Source organism: Acartia tonsa, chromosome 13 (assembly GCF_053477335.1).
Source record: "Acartia tonsa isolate MP-2025a chromosome 13, ASM5347733v1, whole genome shotgun sequence".
NCBI classification, from domain to species: Eukaryota; Metazoa; Arthropoda; class Copepoda; order Calanoida; family Acartiidae; genus Acartia; species Acartia tonsa.
This window is the reverse complement of record NC_137272.1, coordinates 23,399,089-23,420,209: the sequence shown is the minus strand read 5'-3', so window position 1 is coordinate 23,420,209 and position 21,121 is coordinate 23,399,089. Positions and strand designations below refer to the sequence as shown.

General features: G+C 32.9%; 2 protein-coding genes across 8 annotated transcripts in view; one reads left to right on the top strand and one right to left on the bottom strand.

Annotated features, from left to right (window-relative positions):
* Positions 1-19,083, bottom strand: part of rsh (Rap GTPase activating protein radish) — a 106,727-nt gene extending 87,644 nt beyond the window's left edge. For all 5 annotated transcript variants that reach the window (XM_080146082.1, XM_080146083.1, XM_080146084.1 and 2 more), the window contains exons 1-4: positions 18,987-19,083; positions 18,338-18,604; positions 3,063-3,126; positions 549-624 (exon numbers count right to left, since the gene is read on the bottom strand). In XM_080146082.1, coding sequence (XP_080002208.1) covers positions 549-624; positions 3,063-3,125 — 139 coding nt within the window. In that variant the 5' untranslated portion in view covers position 3,126; positions 18,338-18,604; positions 18,987-19,083. The remainder of the gene's footprint in view (positions 1-548; positions 625-3,062; positions 3,127-18,337; positions 18,605-18,986) is intronic.
* LOC145304241 (uncharacterized) lies at positions 7,306-18,123 on the top strand. 3 transcript variants are annotated; one of them, XM_080146089.1, is made up of 14 exons: positions 7,306-7,345; positions 9,230-9,322; positions 9,799-9,904; positions 10,265-10,315; positions 10,997-11,086; positions 11,209-11,349; positions 12,383-12,514; positions 12,685-12,942; positions 13,299-13,323; positions 13,363-16,043; positions 16,290-16,328; positions 16,721-16,854; positions 17,217-17,290; positions 17,595-18,123. In XM_080146089.1, the coding sequence occupies exons 1-14, from the start codon at positions 7,325-7,327 to the stop codon at positions 17,806-17,808; spliced, it is 4,059 nt and encodes a 1,352-aa protein (XP_080002215.1). In that variant the 5' UTR covers positions 7,306-7,324; the 3' UTR covers positions 17,809-18,123. The 3 variants fall into 3 exon arrangements, with proteins under 3 accessions (XP_080002215.1, XP_080002214.1, XP_080002216.1); XM_080146088.1 differs by having other exon boundaries at positions 13,299-16,043; XM_080146090.1 differs by lacking the exon at positions 17,217-17,290 and having other exon boundaries at positions 13,299-16,043; positions 17,595-17,751.
* Positions 19,084-21,121: the final 2,038 nt, after the last annotated feature.

The following is a 21,121-nucleotide window of genomic DNA, read 5'->3' as shown; positions in this document are numbered from 1 at the left end:
TCTAAGTCAAAAATTGCGGCCACAGGAGCCTTTAAAAGATTTCTGGAGACCTGGAGGATCAGGACCTGCAGGATCATACCTGGAACCTGAAATTGACTTAAACACCTGTATTTAAGATGAGGATGTACTACTAAAGGATATTTTAGTAATTTGGTAAGATAAAATGCTTTGTTTAAGTCAAAAAAATATTTTTGTTCTTTACCTGGATGACCCTGCCAGGTTTGCTGGCATCCTGTGCCCGCCAGGATGGAGATTTTCAAAAAAAATCCAACTCTCAGTTATGTGTCATACCCATACTTAAAAAGTCAAGCAGTTTGGGCTCTTTATCTTTCACACACAGAAAATGAGATAGAAAAAACCGGAAAGGGTTAAATTTGTAAATCAGAACTGAGATAGAAAATTAAAAATTGATTATATAAGATATCACTTTAAAACTCAAACAACAAAATTAAAAATTACATCAAAATAATTTTGAATAATGTTAGATAGAAAAATGGATTTTATTATATGTTTTATTATATTCGTATTTTCTATCACTAATAATTTACCTTTGATGATATCCAGATCCATTTGCTCCCTGAGAAGATCGTCCACCCCATTGCCGCCCTGCCAAACCAAACCAACCTGAAACATAGTTCAAAATAAATCCGCAACATGGCGCTAACATCAAAAAAATGGCTACTCTTTGAGTCAACTAAAATAATTTTGTACATATTATTACCTTTAGTGCTGCCCTATCAATCAAAATAACTAAATTTTAAATTCCAATTATACCAAATTCAATATTCTAACATATTGTCTCATCGCCAAAACAAACAAATTTTATAGTTTCAAATCATACCGCTATGTGATGCGAGCAACAAAGAAAATGAATGCAATATGTAAAAATAATCTTGTATATTTCTGCATTAATGACATTATTATATTAAGATATGATAATCTTTATATGTTATTAGTGATTGGCAATAATAGATTAACACATAAAATCTGATGATAATTTCATGTACAACAAGGATGAAATTGTTCTATTTTAGCACCAATTAGAAATCTGAGAAAAGTGTTTGATACTGAATGGTTTAGCAGACCCTGGCCTAGGTGATGTGGGACAAATCCATAATAACTAAAGTATATCCTGGATGTGACAATTAAAGGGGACATTTTGGGTAATCCCCGCCCCCCCCCCCCCCCTGTAGTATAAAATAGCCATCCATACACCTCTTTTATGCCAAAAATACCCATTTTGCCTTGGAAAATGTTCTAAAGGAGGAAAAATAATTACCTCTAGATATACCCTTCCCCACCATACCCGTTAACAAAGTGAATAACACACCCATGTTTGCTTCAAATATAAATAGAACTGCGCGAAGGCAGACCCTGCTTATAGGGTAGCGGCGGTTAAAACGTGATGGTAATTTAATTTTGTAAATAATTAGATAATGTAAGTTTCATGTAATAATAATGATAATAATAATAATATCTTGTATCATATTTGGATCAAGTTCATTTTTTTGCCAATGATGAAAGGTTGTATCGGTAAAATGGATGGCCTAAATGATAACAAAACGTACACAGGCTGTCAGTTTATGCGCGTCATACAAAAGACATAAAAAATAGTAATCGTTACTGCAAATTCTAAGGCGTTATATTTCTAGTTATGATAAAGAGAATGCCTTAGCCGCGAAAATCAATTCTATGCATACTTCAAGACAAAGGTCGTGCAGTCAAAGGGTTTGTTTGCTGTTGAATTTTATCAAAATTAAACTGTAATAAATTAGACCAAAAAATTTCAAAGAAAGCTTTAGAAAATGCTCGTAAAATCAGCATTTTCTTCGCATTTGTGTGTGCTGTGTGCATTAATATTTCATATTAGTGCAAAAAGATCTCCTTTCGTATGTCTGACTTGATCCATATAATCTTTATTAATATCCAATAATAACAAAAAATGGATCATATTATTTTTAGCGCAGACACTCTATAAATCTAGCCCATCGATATGTCTGTAATTCTAATCACTGTACTTTGTCTTTAAACTTTTATCTTTCTCTCGCTGTCTCTCTCTATCTCTAAATGTCTCTCTCTGTCTCTCTGTCTCTCCCTGTCTCTCTATGCCTCTCTGTCTCTCTCTGTCTCTTTCTGTCTCTCTCTGTCTCTCTGTGCCTATCTCTGCCTCTCTCTGTCTCTCTCTGTCGCTCTATGCCTCTCTCTGTCTCTCTACGCCTCTCTCTGTCTCTCTATGTCTCTCTCTGTCTCTCTATGCCTCTCTCTGTCTCTCTATGCCTCTCTCTGTCTCTCTCTGTCTCTCTATGCCTCTCTCTGTCTCTCTCTGTCTCTCTTTGTCTCTCTCTGTCTCTCTATGCCCCTCTCTGCCTCTCTCTGTCTCTCTCTGTCTCTCTCTGTCTCTCTATGCCTCTCTCTGTCTCTCTTTGTCTCTCTCTGTCTCTCTATGCCCCTCTCTGCCTCTCTCTGTCTCTCTATGCCTCTCTCTGTCTCTCTCTGTCTCTCTATGCCTCTCTCTGTCTCTCTCTGTCTCTCTATGCCTCTCTCTGTCTCTCTCTGTCTGTCTCTCTCTCATTCACTTTTAGTCTCTTTATTCTATTCATCTTTCTTTCTAAATATTTATCTTCTCTCTCTCTTTTCGCTTTACCTCTCTCTATCGCTCCTTCTCCTTCTCTCTCTGTCTCTCTTTCTCTCTCTGTCTCTGTCTCTGTCTGTCTCTCTCTCTGTCTCGCTCTGTCTCTCTCTCTTTCTCTCTCTCTCTCTCTCACAAATAATATATTACTAGTGTAGGTATGTTATGACTTCGTTAGGGTGTAGTTTTCCTTCGATTTCAGGAATTAATTTAGAGAATCAAATTATACAGTAGGCTATTAGGTTGAGTGATGGCCAGGCCAACAGACAACCAACCCTTTGATTGTCCAACCTTTGTGTTGATGTCCTAACTATGAATGGTAATACGTTGCAACTGTTTACGGGCCAATGCGTTCCGTCTAATCTTAATAGACACGCACCTGACTTAACAGCAGTAATTACCATTTTAACGTTTCTAGTATAACTCATATTACCTGGTGAGTTAGAATAGGAAGATTGCAAACAAAACATGTTACACGGGCATCACAGTTCAGCATTCTAAAATAACAGGATTAACTATTTTCGTTTCCGTAGACAATTGTAAATGGGTATATCAGTTTGTCTGACTATTTCTAAGTAAATAAATTTTATTTAACAGTTTTTTATTAAAATCATTGTATGCTTTCATGGTTCGAATTAACCTTTTTGAAAAAAATCTTTTTAGATATAAGCTGTCCTTTCTCATGAAAAAGAATAGAAAACCAATTATAGATTTAAATGATGTCCGTTTTATAGATCTTAAAGTACAGAAGAAGGTCCATAAAGTTCATATATATTTAGGGAGAAAAGGGGCAATGGACTGTAAATTATACTGGTATTCAAAGTTTTATAACCAACTAATATTATCAGTTGACCCAAAAACTTTGGATAATTTAATTTAATCTTAACCCATTAGTGCCGAGCGCCACTTTTATGGGCCGATCGAGCTGTAAGTTTCAGGGAAGCTTTATAATGGTCAAAACGGAATTCGTATTTTTTTGTTTTGCTCTAGTGGCGTGCACAGGAAAGTTGCAAAAAAACCCGGTTCGGCTTGGCCATAAATACCAACCAGGCATTAACACCCGTTTTTGGTGCTTTCCCCCAGTTTTAAAACCCGGTTGACCTGTATAAACCCGGTTATTTTGACCAAAAATCGAAAAATGTAATTTTTGAACGCCAAAAGTGAGATGAACACTTTTTAGAACTTTGATACGATCCGTAATTGAAAACTACACAACCTCATGTAATCTAAAGAGCTACAAGTATAATACGAAGCGATTTATTTCAAATTTCGTGTTTAGCCGGCGATTTCGGGTAAAAAAACCCTGTTTTGTTGTTGTTGTCAAAAAAGATCTATTAGTAAAACCGGGTAATAAAAATTTCAGACTCAAAATGGAAATGCCGAACCGGGCCTATATAGGGCGTAAAAAAACGATAAAAAAATCATATAAAAAATAATAATTTAAATAAAACGAATTCACAAATAGATGATCTTGTCAATAAACATTAGATTTAACGAAAAAAATCAGCGACTTTACTATAAAAACAAAAAAGTTAGATGGGGTATTTTGAATTGTCATGATTTTCAAACTTTGTTGATCTATACCAGCAAACGGAAGTAAGCTAAACTGCCAGCTCCAGGGGGAAATGAAAGCCAGGGTAGTAGAGGGGGGATTCATACTGAGAATGATGCAATTATGAAGCCGGAAACCGGTTTTTTTTCCATTTTCTGGCACCGGGTTTTAAAACCCGGTTCGGCACTAATGGGTTAATTGGTTGAATCCAAACTAGTATTATCCAAACTCTCAAAAAAAAAAAATTCAATCTACAGCAGGAATAATTTTGTCTATCCTCATTAATTGTCTTATCCCTTAAGATTCCCTGATATATATTAGAGCGATAAATATATAAGGAAATTATAACAAGTAGTTTTGAAATGTACAAAATTTTCCATAGTCAAGTTTATATTAAACTAAACTATCATAGACCAATCATATACTACATTCACACAAAAGTAAAGTAGAAAATTTAAAAAGTAAACAAAGTGAAAATAGAATAATTTTTGAAACCCAAGGAAAATTTATGTTTAAGGTGTTTGAGTGAGAACAACAATAATCAAGAAGCCAGAGGCCTATTTAGGTCTATTTGATTTTAAAGCCATGAAAAAATTGTATGTTTATTAAAAAACTGCTTTTTTTGAACAAATTTTAAAATTTTTCTGTTGATTAGGTTGTTGGTATAAAATTGCAATAATTTATTTAAAATATACAGAATCAAATAAAAAGTGTTCATGACTAACATATCATCGACATGAGATTTGTCTGATAATATCCTTAGTTCCGACATATCATATTAAATAAAAAATGTGATAGCTGACAAATTATTGACATGAACCTTATGACTACAATATAATGCTCAATGATACGAAAATAAAATAGGTTAATTGTGAATAAAAATGGGTCTATCAAAGTTTCCTCTATAAAAGGACAGCAAATTATTAATCACCTGTAGACCAATTGATGGGGTGCGTTCATTACCGCATGTATGGATCAAATTGCTAAATTCTTCGAACGCATAATATCAAATCCACCAAAACTTTACTTCCCCTTAACTCATATCATTTGACACTCCCCAAACTCTATTTGCTATTGTGTTTTTTTTTGTGGAGATACGAAAAGTGTCATGTGTGACGTCATAGATATACATCTTAATCACTCTCTTCCTTTCCCACTTTTGTTTAGACGTATTTTTATCACGTCACACATGACACTCTCCGTATCCCCGTCTTTCATGATTATGATTCACTATACGGAATTGAAAGCACACTGTTAACTATTGGGAAGCTCCCCTTTAAAGCATGGATTGATAGAAAAGTAAATAGATTAAAATGCTACTAATAAACAATAAATCACTATAAATTACACTGGTACCCAAAACTTTATAACAACATTATCTTATTCGTTTGTTCAAAAACTTTGGATACTGAAATTTGATTGTTTGGTTCCAAACTGAATGTGTCCCAACTTTTAAATAAATTTTTAAAAATTAATATTCTTTTTCCCCTCAAACTCTGAGACAATTCTAACTAATTCAACGAAAAGAGGTAACCGTTACGTAGGGACGTTCAAACTATCATTATAGAGCATATTCACAACTAAAAATACTGCAAATATTTCAAATTTATCTATTTATCCCTGAATTGCTTAGAAAACCCTTTTCACATAAAAAGAAATATTTCTTCCTTTTCATTATTTTCTTAACGGGACATTTAGGGTTAAGGGATAGATAACATCCAAGGAGGCATAGCTTGAGCACATAAAACAGTGTGATAAAAAAATTAAATAGTTAAAGAAAGTATGCTTTTTGATCATGACAATCTTAATATGAAATGCTACTTTATAAAGCAGTAAGTGTTTTTGCCTAAAGCTTAAGATCTTCGAAATTTGTGGTACGCATGGATAGTAGTTTTTAGGGAAGCTTCATATGTGTCTTTCTGTGGTTTTAGGCTGTTTTTTTACCTCACCCGCCCTCCACAAGAGGTTAGGGGCGAACAAACTAGTTATTTAATTAGCATTAAAGTCATTTTTCCATCATAGTATTATGTACAAGCAGACAGACAAATAGAGTAATAGAGTAGAACTTACAATTTCTGACAACTATCTTTTACATCGACCAAGAAAGTTATGCCTTCTCTTTGACATAGGACTAATATTTGTAATTATATTTAACCCTGTAAGGTGAAAGCTAGAAATTTCTAGATGGTTACATAAAGGCCCTTAAGACGGATGTTATATGGTTAGCACTATGCAAGTGGGGAGGGGGGGGGGGGAGGGGTAATGATGTATCTAAGCAATAATATCTAGTGCACAGTGGTTAGGGTTAAGGCATAACGTGGCGTCGCGTATTTGTAGCAATTTCAATTGTATGGTAAATGTATTGTCAAATATTACAATAAGATTTTATTGAATTAAAGAACGCAGGTGTTTAACTTAATCTACAACCCTTTAGTCACGTCCTATCTATTATATATATCTAACAGCTAACATAATGTTTGAGAATTTCATAAAATTATAAAATATTTTTACTTTTGAAAAAAAGGCATCGCAACTACGTTTTTAGACACGTCTGTTTTTTCGTCTTTCCGTAAATATTATGTTATGTTATTTATTAGATTGTCCTTTGTTAAATTGTATAACTTGCTCGAAGGATGCCGAATTTTAAGGCCAATCTTTGATCACATATACAGTGAAAGGAAGGGGTTAAGTTTCGCAGGAGTGGGGGGGGGGGGGATTTTCACAGTACTCTCTGTAATACTAATAACTAATACTAAATACTAATAAAAAAAATTTAAGGAAAAATCTGTATTGAAAAAAATATTGCATGGAAATATTTAATTTTTCTCCAAAAAATGCATTTTTATATTTTTCATAGTGTGTCCTTGGATAACTAGGTACAATAATATTAGTTCAGTTTATAATTTAATAAAATCTATAGCTTCTTTTTGGAGGTGGTGATTTTTTTTAAAATTTAAAACATATCCTAGAGTACAAAGTTTTTTTTAGCTTGAAGCTTAAAATCTCGAAAAATACTGGTCCAAATCGGTTCTACTCTTCAGGAAAGCTATTGAGTGTCCCTTTGAGTGGGGGGGGGGGGGGTGGTGGGTAATAAAGGTTTCTTGAAATGTAGGGTTTAGTTAGAAACAGGCGAGGGAGAAAGTATGAGGGTCTTGAAGATATTGGTAAGACATTTTTTGTTAGCCTAAAATAAAGTAGTAAGGATTTTTTGTAGCCCTAAAAAGATCTATTCTATTCCACCCTTTCCGATAACAGAGCCACTAGATGCTACAAGATGCTTATAGTTCTATATTATAAAGTAGTAAAGATTTTTGTATGTCTGTAAAGATCTCACCAACTACAAAACATATTTAGTTCTTTGCTTAATGTTTTTATAACTGAATTAGTCTTGAGAATGCTATTTTTTCAGCCCCTTCAACCTCTTCTTTCGAATATGCTAGGGGCGAATCTCAGGTTATGATAAGGGTTTGTTTAAGACTGTTAAGATATCGCTAACAGCTTAACCGATCAAGTTCTCCATTACACAAAAACTTTAAATAGGTCCTAGAAAGGTTTTTAAATTAATTTCAAAACTACTTTTTCAAATTAAAATGCTTTCAACCAATTTTGAATGAAATTACACTATATGAAGACCTTCAAAACAAATAATCAATGTCCGTCCGTAATCCTATATAAGATGTCCGTCTGTCTATTCACTTGTCTCCAAAGATCTCGTGAATGTCTGAATTTATTAAGGTCTACTCTAGTCCAAGATTATTAAGTTTTTAAATATTTGAATAACAAAATGCAATTTTCTCTTAAAATTTAATTACAAAAAATATTTGAATAGAATTTTAATAAAATAACAAGGATGACAACATCTAAAAAATCAAAGCTTAAAATGATTGCAAATATGTTCACATTGAATAAAAGACGTTTTGTAATATTTTTTATAAATGCACTATAATGAACATGGACGTCCTTGCCTTCAAGATGTAATTTTGGAGATGCTACGATAATCATTAGTTTCTCTTCGACATATGAATCACCTTTTGAAATATCAACTAAATAATTCTATAAATTGGATTTAAATATATATAGTTTTAACAAGGTTTTACTCAGAAACAACGATTCTATTATGGCTTAATTTACGTCGACCCTTTTCTGATGGACGGACGGACTATGATAGTAAAAAGCTACGCTTTTAAAATCCTTATTAATTCATCTAAATAAGAGAAATTTTACAGGAATAAAGAAATTGATGAAATTTACAAAAAAAAATTCTGCTAGTCAAAAAGTAAAAATAATGCTTAATTAATAGTACTGTAAATAATACAAATTTTAGATATTTTTGAGATTTGATAGGAACTTTTAAAAAAAACTTTAATACAAGGGGGTTTCCCTCGTATCGCCTTTGGATCATAACTTTAGTTTAGACAAGCTTATATTCGTTTCTTAGGAAGCAGTGACTATTCTCTGATATAAGAGAAAAGCATAGAACTTTAAATGAGATTGGGATGAATTTAGACTATTTTTCACTTCCCTCCTCTTACAGAGCCTAAAGATGATAGCGGCGCTTCCACTAGTACTAATATAACGCAGGGATTAATCTATTGATTTTTTCTATTCATTAAAATTTTTCATTATTTCGCATAAAATATTAAATTAATTGGTGTTTTCAATCTTTTAATCATTTCTCATAAAAATTTTAATTAATTTTAAAAAGATGATTTAGAATTTCTATTTTATCTATCTATCTATCTATCTATCTATCTATATATCTATCTATCTATCTATCTATCTATCTATCTATCTATCTATCTATCTATCTATCTATCTATCTATCTATCTATCTATCTATCTATCTATCTATCTATCTATCTATCTATCTATCTATCTATCTATCTATCTATCTATCTATCTATCTATCTATCTATCTATCTATCTATCTATCTATCTATCTATCTATCTATCTATCTATCTATCTATCTATCTATCTATCTATCTATCTATCTATCTATCTATCTATCTATCTATCTATCTATCTATCTATCTATCTATCTATCTAGATTCTGGCAACTGTGGTTGTGACAACCGCCTGGGGCCGGGAGTTTCGGGTTGGAAGGGACATGCAAGAAATTTTAGAACAACAACAAAAACAGGTGAATAGTTATTTCTTTCATCGTATGATTGTACATTTTTATATTCGTAGAAAGCCGTTTATAATACGATGCTAGACATAGTTTTTTCGTATGGATGAGAACCGGTTCCTATCCACTGGATTCGAATAAATACGAGAAAATACTTTACTCATTGTATCTTAAGGGATAAGACATTGGACGTATAACTGATTTATGATAATAACAAAATTATCCCTCCCGTACATTGAAATAATTGGTTGAAAAGTTTTGACAATTCTGATTTGAACTACCCAAAAATTTGTATTAAATAACAACTGAACATCTGCTATATAACTCACGTTTTATGTTTGTCCACCATTTTTTACTTTCGCTACTTATGCATTCTCCATTACACGAAAGCTTTATATAGGTCGTATGGAGGTTTTTTGCATATATTTAAAACTATTTTTTATAAATTGAATGTTTACATTATGTTGAAATAAATTTAAATGAATCAGGATGAGGAATCTAATACCCACGTAGTGATGCCATCTGAAGAAAATGTTGAGGAAGAAATGAGTGATGAAAAAATGCATGTGGTTATGCCCGCTGTTATGGATCAAGGTGCAGATTTTTTAAAGCTAAAGCCAGGATCATATAACCTTAATAAATCTAGATAGAGAGGGGGGGGGGTGGTGAGCAAATTTCTCGTTTTTTGCCCTCAATATTTTCATTGCAATAAACACACTTCATATTTTTTGCATTTTTATTTATGCCTTTTTTTTAGAAGCGAAGCTAATCTATAATTCGCTTAGACTGTCCGTCCTTGAGTCCGGCTGTCCGTAATTCCGTGACGCTATGATTTCCCTATTTTATCAAATTTAATGTTTTTTGGATGACACTGCTCTATAGTATTTTTTTTCCGATATCCACTAATAATTTGTGAGCTTCGCTACTTATGAATGTTGTCATCCTTGTTTTAAGGTGAAACATTGAATGAATTAGTAAAACAAGATCCAATAATGTCTCATAAAGGTGATCTTAAAACAAGGATGGCAACATCAATAAAAGCGAAGCTCTGAAACAGTAGGACAAACAAACATGAACACTTAATTGTAGATTGTCAGAACTTAAAAATCCGAATATAAATGTATAAATGTCGAATCAAAATTGATTATAAAGATTCTTCTCTTATATCTACTTTGTTGTCCTAGGAATTAGCATTCCAAAAATCAGACCAATCAGATAATTTTATCACATATAAATTTGTTGTTAAAAAAGTTAATAAGTAACATGTTTAAAATGGACGCACGGACAAATTGGTAACGATTATAAAGTTGTTACGCTTTCTAAATCGTACCTAAGTACTATAGGAATCACCATTCAAAGATTGAGATCGATAGGTCAATTCTAACATGACTGACGGACGAACGTACAGACGGACCGACCAATATTATAGAAAAGCTTCACTTTAAAAAAATTGACAGAAGAAAGCACCCTATAAGTCATAGAATTTGATTTTTGGTTGTACATGTGACTTTTTTTTCAAAAAAAATACAAAATATCTTTTATCCTAATCATTCCGCCAATTAAAATGATCATTATTGAGACAATATTAATGGTTTTGTACAAACTATGTTTTTAAAACATATGTAGAAAACCTAAACTGTTGTTGGATTCATTCCAACATTGATTTCTCATTTATCTATTATTTAGATGACATAGTAGTCGATAATCATGAAGAATCAATGGTTGAAGACAAAGTAATTGAGGAAGAGCAACCAAGATATGAAGTTGAACTTGCTGGTAAGTGGAAAAAACTACAGGCAAATATGTTAAGTACAAAATGAATTAAAATGTTTATTACCTAATAAATTTTTTTTTCAAAGTTCAAAATTATCAATTATATCTATGAATTTTATATTTAGATGAAAATGAGAAAGAAGATGAAGTTGATAATGAAACAAAGAAAGAGGAAGAAAGCGTTGTTGAAAAAGAACCCGAACAGGAGATAGATGAAGAGGAGAAAGTGGAAGATGAAGTTGACAAAGCAAGAAATGATCTTGATGGTAGGAATTTTAAGAATAGAGCTATTTCCTTCAGGGATAACAAGAAAATTATGATATTGCTCACCAATATGCACAATACATTAAAGTTATATTTTTAAAAGCGAAGCTTTTCTATAATTAGGGTCGGTCCGTCCGTCCGTACGTCCGTCACGGATAGCTTTTTTCGTTAATTTAGACATGTTAGAATTGTCCTATCGATTCCAAATTTTGCATGGTGATTCCTTTAGTAGTTAGGTACGATTTAGAAAGCGTAGCAACTCTATAATCATTACCAAAATGTCCGTACGTCCATTTTAAACATGTTGATTTTTTTACTTTTTAAATAGCTTTATTCGTTAATTTTGGCATGTTAGAATTGTACTATCGATTTCATATTTTGCATGGTGATTCCTGTAATAGTAAGGTACGAGTTAGAAAGCGTAGCAACTCTATGATCATTACCAGAATGTCCGTACGTCCATTTTAAACATGTTGATTTTTTTTACATTTTTAACAACAAATTTGTATGTGACCTAATTATCCGATTGGTCTGATTTTCGGTATACTGATTACTTGGACAATAAAGTACAATATTATAAGCGAAGAAACTCTATAATCAAGTCCTAAAAATGCAAGTATGTCCATAATCATTATCCTGTATCAAGCAGTTTTTCAACAAATTTACTTACAATTTTGCTTTGACTCTTATACATTTGCATTCTGATTATTCAGTTCTGACATTATACAGATGTCCGTTTGTCCTACCGTTTCAGAGCTTCGCTTTTATGGATGTTGTCATCCTTGTTTTTTGTATTGAGATGAAGGTGATCCTCTTATGAGTATTTAGGATTCTAGGGATTTTTCATATCTGAATTTGTAGTGTTTCCAGTCACATTCATTTTATTGCTAAATACATTGATTTAAATTTGGTGCTGAAACTCATAAAATTCAATTTCTAGTAGTTCTTATGATTATATATGTATATATTTTGTTTGATACAAAGAATTTATTTAAATCTAATTCTATTCTTGTTTATGTAGATATTTATATTTAGAAGAAATTAAAGAAAGTGAGCTTATGGAGAATGAAATGAAAGAAGATAATGGCACTGTAGAGGAAATGGAAAAAGAAGAACAATTGGAAATAGAAGAGGATAATGCAAGATCAGATCTTGATGATGTAACAGGTACAACTAATCAAACTACAAGGAAAACTTATCCAATAGTAGCAAAGCTATTAATAATTATAGGCTTAACTTCATGACTTATAGGACAGAGAAAGATAGTGAAAGAAACTTACATACTTTTTTATTCTTAATAATCTTGTTAAATTGCTTATGACTTCTTGCCTATTTAGAAGATGCTAAAAATTACAATGAATCTGATGAAGAAAATGACGATGAAGCTGATGAAGAAAATGATGATGAAGCTGATAAAGAAAATGACAATGAAGCTAAGGAAGAAAATGATGATGAAGCTGATGAAGAAAATGACGATGAAGCTGATGAAGATAATGACGATGAGTTTGAGGAGAACAATGATAAGTCAGAAAATGAGGAAAATAAAGAAGTAGAAGCAGTGGTAGAGCCTGCAGAGAGATATAATGATGATGAAGGTAATGAAAGAATAATTTGCAGTTTTTGCAGCAACTAAGATTTACTTTGCTTGTTTCCTAGTTATTAAGCTAAAGGGGTAGTTTCACGAAAGGCATTTGGGCTTAATTTAGTGATCTGCATATTTTTTCCTGGTTAATTGGTTAAACTACATTTATATGGCATAAAGAATTTCAATTTTCTACCACGTAGTTTTTAAACTATCAAGACTACATGGTAGAAAATTGAAATTCTTTCAAATATATGCCATATAAATATAGTTTAACCCATTAACTAGCAAAAAATATGCGGTTCACTAAATTAACTTTAAATGCATTTCGTGAAACTACCCCTTTTAATATGATGATTATTTATTTAGATGAAATGGAGATGAATAAAGATGATAAGGATGTTGAAGAGGATCAACAGGAAGAGAGTGTTGAAGTAGAAGCCCCAGTCACATCAGAAACAACAATTGAAGCAAGATCTGACATAGTGGCTGAAATTATGGGTAAAGCTGTTCCCTTAATTGTTGAAGGTCTTCAAACCTTGCCTATGTTCCATCCTGATGAATTTGTTATTGATCCTGACAAGGAATATGATGACAATGTGGCAGTTGAGAGTGAACAGGTTACAATTGTTGATACTGGCAAGTGGCAGATTGTTGAAGAAAAGTCAAATGAGGTTGTAGAGGAGGTTATACCGGAGGAGGATGCTAAGGTTGCTGTTCCAGCTTCTAGCGCATTGTTCCTGTGTTCATTTTTGGGAACAATGGATGTTTTACCAAGCTTCTGTCAAAATGCAGTTGCTGCAAGGTCAGCAGAAAATGAAAGACCTGGCTTAACAAATGTGTGTGATTATTACACCACCAGGGGGTACAGACCTTTCTTCTGCAATAGTGTTTCTAAAGTATCAAGAACTAATGATTCTGATGAACAAAAAGCCAGACATGATGGACATGATCATGATGCCAAGGTTGAAACAGTTCTTGAACAGTTTCTGAGTGGAGGTGGTCTTGCTCCTTTTCTTCAGAAGTCCTTGGTAGAAAGAATTGATGTTAATGATATATCTGCAGATCCACTTGTTGAACAACATGATGACAACCAAGAAGATACTGAAGTAACTTCTACTGAAAATCCTGAGGAGGATAATGAGAATGAGAACCAAGATGAAAGCACAGATGTTAAGGGTAAACAATCAAGGCCCTCTTTTGGGAAACTTGTTGGAACCACAATTGCTGCTGGAGCTGGACTAGCCCTACTAAACAATTATGTAAAGAGACCAAGACCCCAGTATCAAACAGGGTACTATGGACAACAGTCATACAGACCATCAGCTTACCCATCTTATGGTAATGGAAATGGCTATGGATATCCAACCTCAAGCTTCTTTCCTTTTGCAAGAGAACAGGTTGAGCTATTTGAACGTGAAGATAAATTGAGAGAGAATACTTTTGGAAAATTGGTTGCTGGCGGCATTGGACTGGCTACAGCTTATCATCTAACCAACCATCTGTTCAACAGACCTAGCTACTCTAGTTCCTCAAACTATTACAACAGACTAGGTAGACCAGGCTACTCATCTTACTCAGGATATTCCCCATACCATACAGGTTATGGTGGAACTTCATTTGGTCTTGGATTTGGAAGAAGTGTTGATGAGGCCCCAAAATTTGAGAACTGCAATGGTGGAAAGTGTCAACTGAATGAGAAACAAGAAGCTTTTGTGGATGAACTGTGTGGGCCATACATGTACTTTGAGTATGAGGGATCTTACTACTTTATTTGTCATGATGACTCAGTTCATGCAATTAAGGCTGAAGACATTCCTTCTAAGCATAAAAGATCATCAGATGATGCAGATGAACCACAAGTTGAACAAATGAAGGATGTGGAAATGAAGGACATGGAGATGAATATGGAGATAACCAAACAAATGGATGTTCCTATGGTTGATGTTATTCCAGCTGACAAAGAAGGTGAACAATCAAACACTTTTACTGTTATGCAACAATTGGCTGAACAGAATGAGGATGTTGAAGAGGAATCCACAGCTTTTACCCCAAGAAAGAAACCATTGACTAATTTTGTGGGTGCAGGACTTGGATTGGCAGCTGGTTATTATCTTGCCAATAAATTTGCAAGTGGAGGACAAAACAACTATCCCCTTGGTGGATTTTCCTATAATCAATACCCAGAGAGGCCAGGTCTATTTCATCTTCCTTATTCTAGACCAACCTCATCTTATGCACCTTACTATGGATTTAGCAGAGAAGATGAGGTTAATGGAAATGGCATTGAAGTTGGGGTTGTTGATGAGCATGGCAGACAGTTTCCTGTCGATAAGGAATCTACCAAAGATGGCATAACAGAAATTGGAATTGTTGGCCCATATGGCAGATCATATCCTTTTGCTATTCCAGGCCAGGAAGACCTTGTTTTTATTCCTGATACTCAAGAAGATGGTCTTTATGAACTTGGAACTTTAGATAATGAAGGTAATGAAGTTGCTATTTCTGAATCAGGACTGCCTGAAAATATTGTTGAGGTTGGAATAGTTGATGAGGAAGGAAGACAAATTCCAACACACTTAGAACTTAGGGATGGAGATGATGAGAAAACCACAAATACTGCTGCTACAACAAGCTCTAGTAAGCCAAATAAAGCAACCTCTCTACTTGTGGGTGGTCTAGGACTGGCAGCTGGCTACTACTTGGCCAACAAATTTTCTCAAAACAGGCCTCAGTATAACCAGGGTGGATATATACCTGGAGGTCAGGGAACTCCTTATCCACCTCAACAGAATCAGCAGTACAACCAAGGTGGATATATACCTGGAGCTTCATATCCACCTCAACAACATCAGCAGTATAACCAGGGTGGATACAATTCTCTGCCAGGTGGTCATGGCACTCCCTATCCTCCTCAGCAAAGTTACAACCCTTATCAACAACAATATTATGGCAACAACTTTGGTTCATCTGGTAGCAGCTTTGGATCATCTGGCAACAGCTTTGGATCATCTGGTAGCAGTTTTGGATCATCTGGAAGCAGCTTTGGCAGCAGACCATCTTACAGCACCTCATCATTCAGTAGCAGCCCCTCATTTGGCAGCTCTTACTCAGGTTAATTTGATTCTTTTATATTTAAAAAAATTGCAGAAAATAGTTTTGTACATTCTTACATTTCATCTCGAATATTGTCTGTCCTATTAAGCACTATTTAGTTAAAATAATATCTTTTTTTTTTTAAAATGATTAAAAAAATATAGGAGGAAAGTATGTTAATGATCCAATTGACATAATAAGAATTGCTTTTTAAAAAGAATTAATAAATTTGCTTAATAATTAATTATTTTCTTATTTATCTAGGTGGAAACTCTTTTGGATCAAGCTTTCCATCCCAATATGGTATGTTAATCTATAATACAAAGTAGCTTGATGTCTTTCCGTCTGTCTGTCCGTCCCTTAAGATCTCGGTAACCACTGAACCGATCTGATTCTATTCTTCAGGGTATATACCTATTGGTACTGTGGTGGTTTTAAGCTATTTTCTTGGGGGTCGGGACACCCCCAACCCCCCCCTCACATAAAATGTCAGCAACAGAAATACTTATTTTTTTAAAAACTTTTTTTATATTACCTCTTGGGGAAAAAGCCCCTAGAGGCTAGGGGCGAAGCCGCTAGTTGATATTAAAGTACAATAAGTTGAGGATTATGAAAAGTAAAAAAAAACTAATTTAAAAAAAGGTGTTTAATTTTCTAAAAATTCTAGACAAAATTAAATAATATTTCACATTTAGGCGGCTATCCCTACTCCCGTACAGTTACCTTTGCTGACCTCTACCCGCAGTTGACCTACAGACCAGCAAAGTTCCAACCATCTGGCCGCACATTTGCCATCACTGATGTCCAAGAAAGCGACCAAGTTAAAAAGGTAGCAACAAGATATTTTTAAAATTTATTTTCATTAGCAAAGCTTATTTATATATAGACAAAATAAAGGATAATGACATAAACGCTTCAACCTCATGATGAATTTAAAATTTTGACAATACTTAAAAAGCACACCTATTTTCAAGACTGAATATTGAAAAAACTAGCTTTATGATTGGGAATAATTGTCCATTGGGGCTTTGACATTTTAGCATAGCCCTATATAGCCTCTAAAATAATTTTGTATTGAAAAATAATTTCAATTTAGATAAATGTTTGTTTAACATTAAAAAACTTAACATGCCCACAAAACTCGAAAATAAAGCAAGAAAATATCTTATTGCGTCATGTCTATCCCAAAAGGTGGAACAATTTGGCTATGAATTAGGGTGTATTCCAGTTTTACACCAATATGTTGGAAATAAGCCTTTCTACAGGTCAGGACATTTCTTATTTACCATGAGTTTTTTTTTACATATTATGCTGAAATGAAAACCTTTTAAAATTAGTCAGGACAGAAAATTTACAGTATTTAGCTAGAAAGTAGAGAGATTGGAAGGATAATAGAATTAATTACATCAATATGATTTGAGGTCATAATCAAAGTGTTGCCATTTTAAGCATAAAATAATAAATGTCCTGACTCGAAAAATAATAAAAGACCGTGTCCTTGATACTAATGTTATTTATTTTAGGTTATAACACCAACACGAAGTTTAACGAGTTTTTTTTTTATTTTAGATGCAAGAACAATAGATTTCCCGCAACGCTGATCCAGGACTTAAAACCAGTAAAAACCAGTTATGGTTGGCGCATCCCCTACCTGTCCTACGGCACCGGGAACAGTGTAACAGCCTTTGTACCTGTGGGCAGCTATGACCCGGATGATTATAAATACAGCCAGCTTCTTAATGTTAATAATTCCACTGGTTTACAATATTTTATTGAGGGTTAATAATTTTCTTGCTGAAGAAATTGGACAATTAAGTTCAGCAACTATCATAATCTACCAGTGTTTTGTAAGTATAACCTGTTATCATGTAAAAATATAATATATTGCTATTGTCATGGTCAGCTTTTTAAATTTAAAGTACAAATGCCATAAATGTCCATTCATATTTAAAATCCTTATTGCTTTAGTTATTTTTTCTAAAATTTTTTTACAGTTAAAAATAAAAATAATTAAATGTTATGATTTTAGTAAAAATGTTAAATTTGTCTTCCAAACTGTTTTATGTTTATATAATAAAATATATATTTTAGTATATTATTTCTTTAATTCTTGTCTATCTTATACTTAAATATTTCTGGTTTTTATCATTCTTGTTTTACTACATATATCTTCTCCAATAAAACCACTGTAAATATAAGACTAACTAATATAACTATTTTTCCCTATAATATACAAATATTTGCAAGCACCTATGCTAGAATTTGCTCTTTTCTAAATAAATTAAACAATTTCTATATAAAATATGACTAACCTGTTTTGGGAAAAATGAATAATTGAGAATCTGTTGCTCTCTTTGTTCTAAAGTTGTTCTTGTTTTATATGTGGTTCTTTTTTCTGTTCTGCACGTTTTTTATTCTTTTTTTTATTTTCTACTAGGTTTCTTTTTTCAGTTTGTGTAGCTTTCTACTTGTTGAGTCTTGTTCTAGGGCTTTATCTTGTTTTCTAATATCTATTTTTTTTGTGTTCTACTGTCTTTTTGTTTGAGTTTTCTTGTTTGTTTGGAGGGAGGGTGAAACACCTAAAAATATTAATAGAATGATATGATCATTCAAAATTTTAAAAATTGGCGTAAAAACGGTATGATCTCTTAAACCAATCCGCGTTTAAACTATGTAGGAGCTCTACCCAGGCGGTGCAGGGATTTCCTTACCCGCAATTTATCTAACACGTATAACCTAACACCAATTGTGGTCCTTTTTAAAACTTTTCCTTTGATTTCTCGACTTTTGACTGAAAGTCCCAACTGTGTAGTGGAATAAGTTGCGCCTGTTTATGAGCCAAGGCAGTTACCCTACTATCCTGCTCTAACTTTTAAACGCAGACTACTGACATAGCAGCAGTAGGTCCCCAACAACAAGCGGACACATAACCATATACACTAATGCTTTGGATGGTTTTACCTGCAGGGGGAAACGGGTTGGGGGGAGAGTAAAAAAGAGAGACAGTGTAAAGATGGTTCTGTCCTCCACTTCAAACTAAATAAAACATTTTAAATCTGAAATTTTAAAGAATCTGCATAAATACTGCTTAATTCTTTATTTTTACTATATAATACTTTTTTTTCAACATTCATCTGATGTTATAAAATCATCTAATAAATATCTATTTCTAAATTTGTTCATGTAAAATAAAAATCATTTTTATAAGTATCGAAATTTTAAAAGAAATAATCCTTATTCAATTTCAATTTAATTTCTTTCAATTCAATATGATGTATATTTAGTAAACGGCCATAAGACGCAAAAATTAAATGCGCAGTATAAAACATTTTTTATTGGCACAAAATTGAGATCCAGAGAGGCTCGTCAGACGCAGTTAGTCAAGGGCCCTGTATTGAAGGGAATAAGTAAAAAAGGGGCAAATAAATCTAAGACCATTCTAATTTTTCTTAAATAAAATGGCAAAAAGCCAGCTTTGTGAGGCATTCTAAAAATTGGAGAACACAATCAATTTGATATATGCAAGACGGACAAAAGTCTTACTTCTGTATTTTATAGGATTAGAGTCTACACCCCTATAGACCTATAGGGGCATTATGGGGAATTGGGAAGGGTAAGTCAACCCTCTATTTTTCATTTTAGTTTTGAAAAGAAAAAAAAATTATTATTTTAGTGAGGGGGGGGGGGTGGATTTCTTTCGTCGCCAGATTTTCCGGATATAAACCTTCCATGAACCTACATATAAGAAGCTTCACCATATAGGATGAGCTGTTAACGAGATCTTTAGAATAATTAGTGATATTCGTTGATGTAGTATGGTTGATGAACACGTATGAAAATGCCCCTAGTTATAGAGAAGCTGTATTATAAAAAAATGCATATTAATCAATTCTTTTGTTTTGTAAACCTTTATATAATTATCTTTTTAGTAGCCTAGCTACTCTGTAATTAACTTCCAAAATTACAAAATGTTTTGAGTGAAATGTATTTTTCTCGACTGATATTCAACATATACGACTGAATTTTTCAGAGAAGATTTCCTTTAGCAATGAATATCCAGATTAAAATTTACTTGGTCCGTCAGTCTTTGGGTTACGGTACAAACGACCTATAAATATTTCATTTAATAATTTTTATGTTTCGCTACATATGGCTGTTGTCATCCTTGCAGTTTATTGATGAAATAAGCAGTTTTAGTCTTTTCATTATTATATAAATATATTTGAAAAGAAAACACAAATTTTATACAGAGTGTAAATAAACTGTGAAAAAGAAAATAATTAGATGATTTTAAGGTGTTTGTCTACATGTCTATCTCTCTTTCTTTCTCTAATTTGTTTCTTTTTTGCCTTTCTATCTGATTGTCTGTCTACTAATCTGTTAGTATGTCTGTCAGTCCGTGTTTGACCATAATGATAAAAAAATCTGGCAAATATATAATGTTACTTTTTTTATTGCATATGTAAATTTTATATAAATGAAATCCTAACTGATTTTTATTAGATTCAGATTGACTTTTATTAAACTAGCTTCAAGCTTGCTTAAGTATTTTCATTTCTTTTGAACGACACAAAGTTGAATTATCCTTATATAAAAGTTACAGGATGTCAATGTGTATGTGCGTCGTCTGTCGAAGGATCTCGCTAACTGATGAACAGACATGGCTCTCCATTACAATGTAGCTTCTGGAAGGTCCTGGGAAGGTATACAACTTTTTTGGGAAGGGTACCACCACATTTAAGATAAATAAAAATACCCCCCCCCCCTCCATCCTTCTATTCGAATATATCTGTGCACGCATCTTTTAATTATCCAATAATAGTATCTGAACAGAAATCATGAAATTAGAATGAATAATTATAATGAATGGATTGACAACCGAATTCATTATTACATGTGTTATTATTTGTAATGTTGTCTGTCTGTGTATTTGTATATACCCAAAGATCTCGCTAACCGCTTAACCGAAATTACTTTTACATTTTGGGGAGTAAAATATAAAATATATAAAAAGTTAACACACAAAATCTATTTTGTAAATATATTTCTTTATATAACCATGATTCAGATGATATTATGTAACTTTGAAAATGGAT

Bases quoted from the DNA above. Each gene is read 5' to 3' on its own strand.
- LOC145304241 (XM_080146088.1), top strand. From the start codon at position 7,325: ATGAGGGTCTTGAAGATATTG. The intron at 7,346-9,229 runs GTAAGACATTTT...CTATCTATCTAG, and splicing joins TGAGGGTCTTGAAGATATTG to ATTCTGGCAACTGTGGTTGT. The intron at 16,329-16,720 runs GTATGTTAATCT...TTTCACATTTAG, and splicing joins AAGCTTTCCATCCCAATATG to GCGGCTATCCCTACTCCCGT.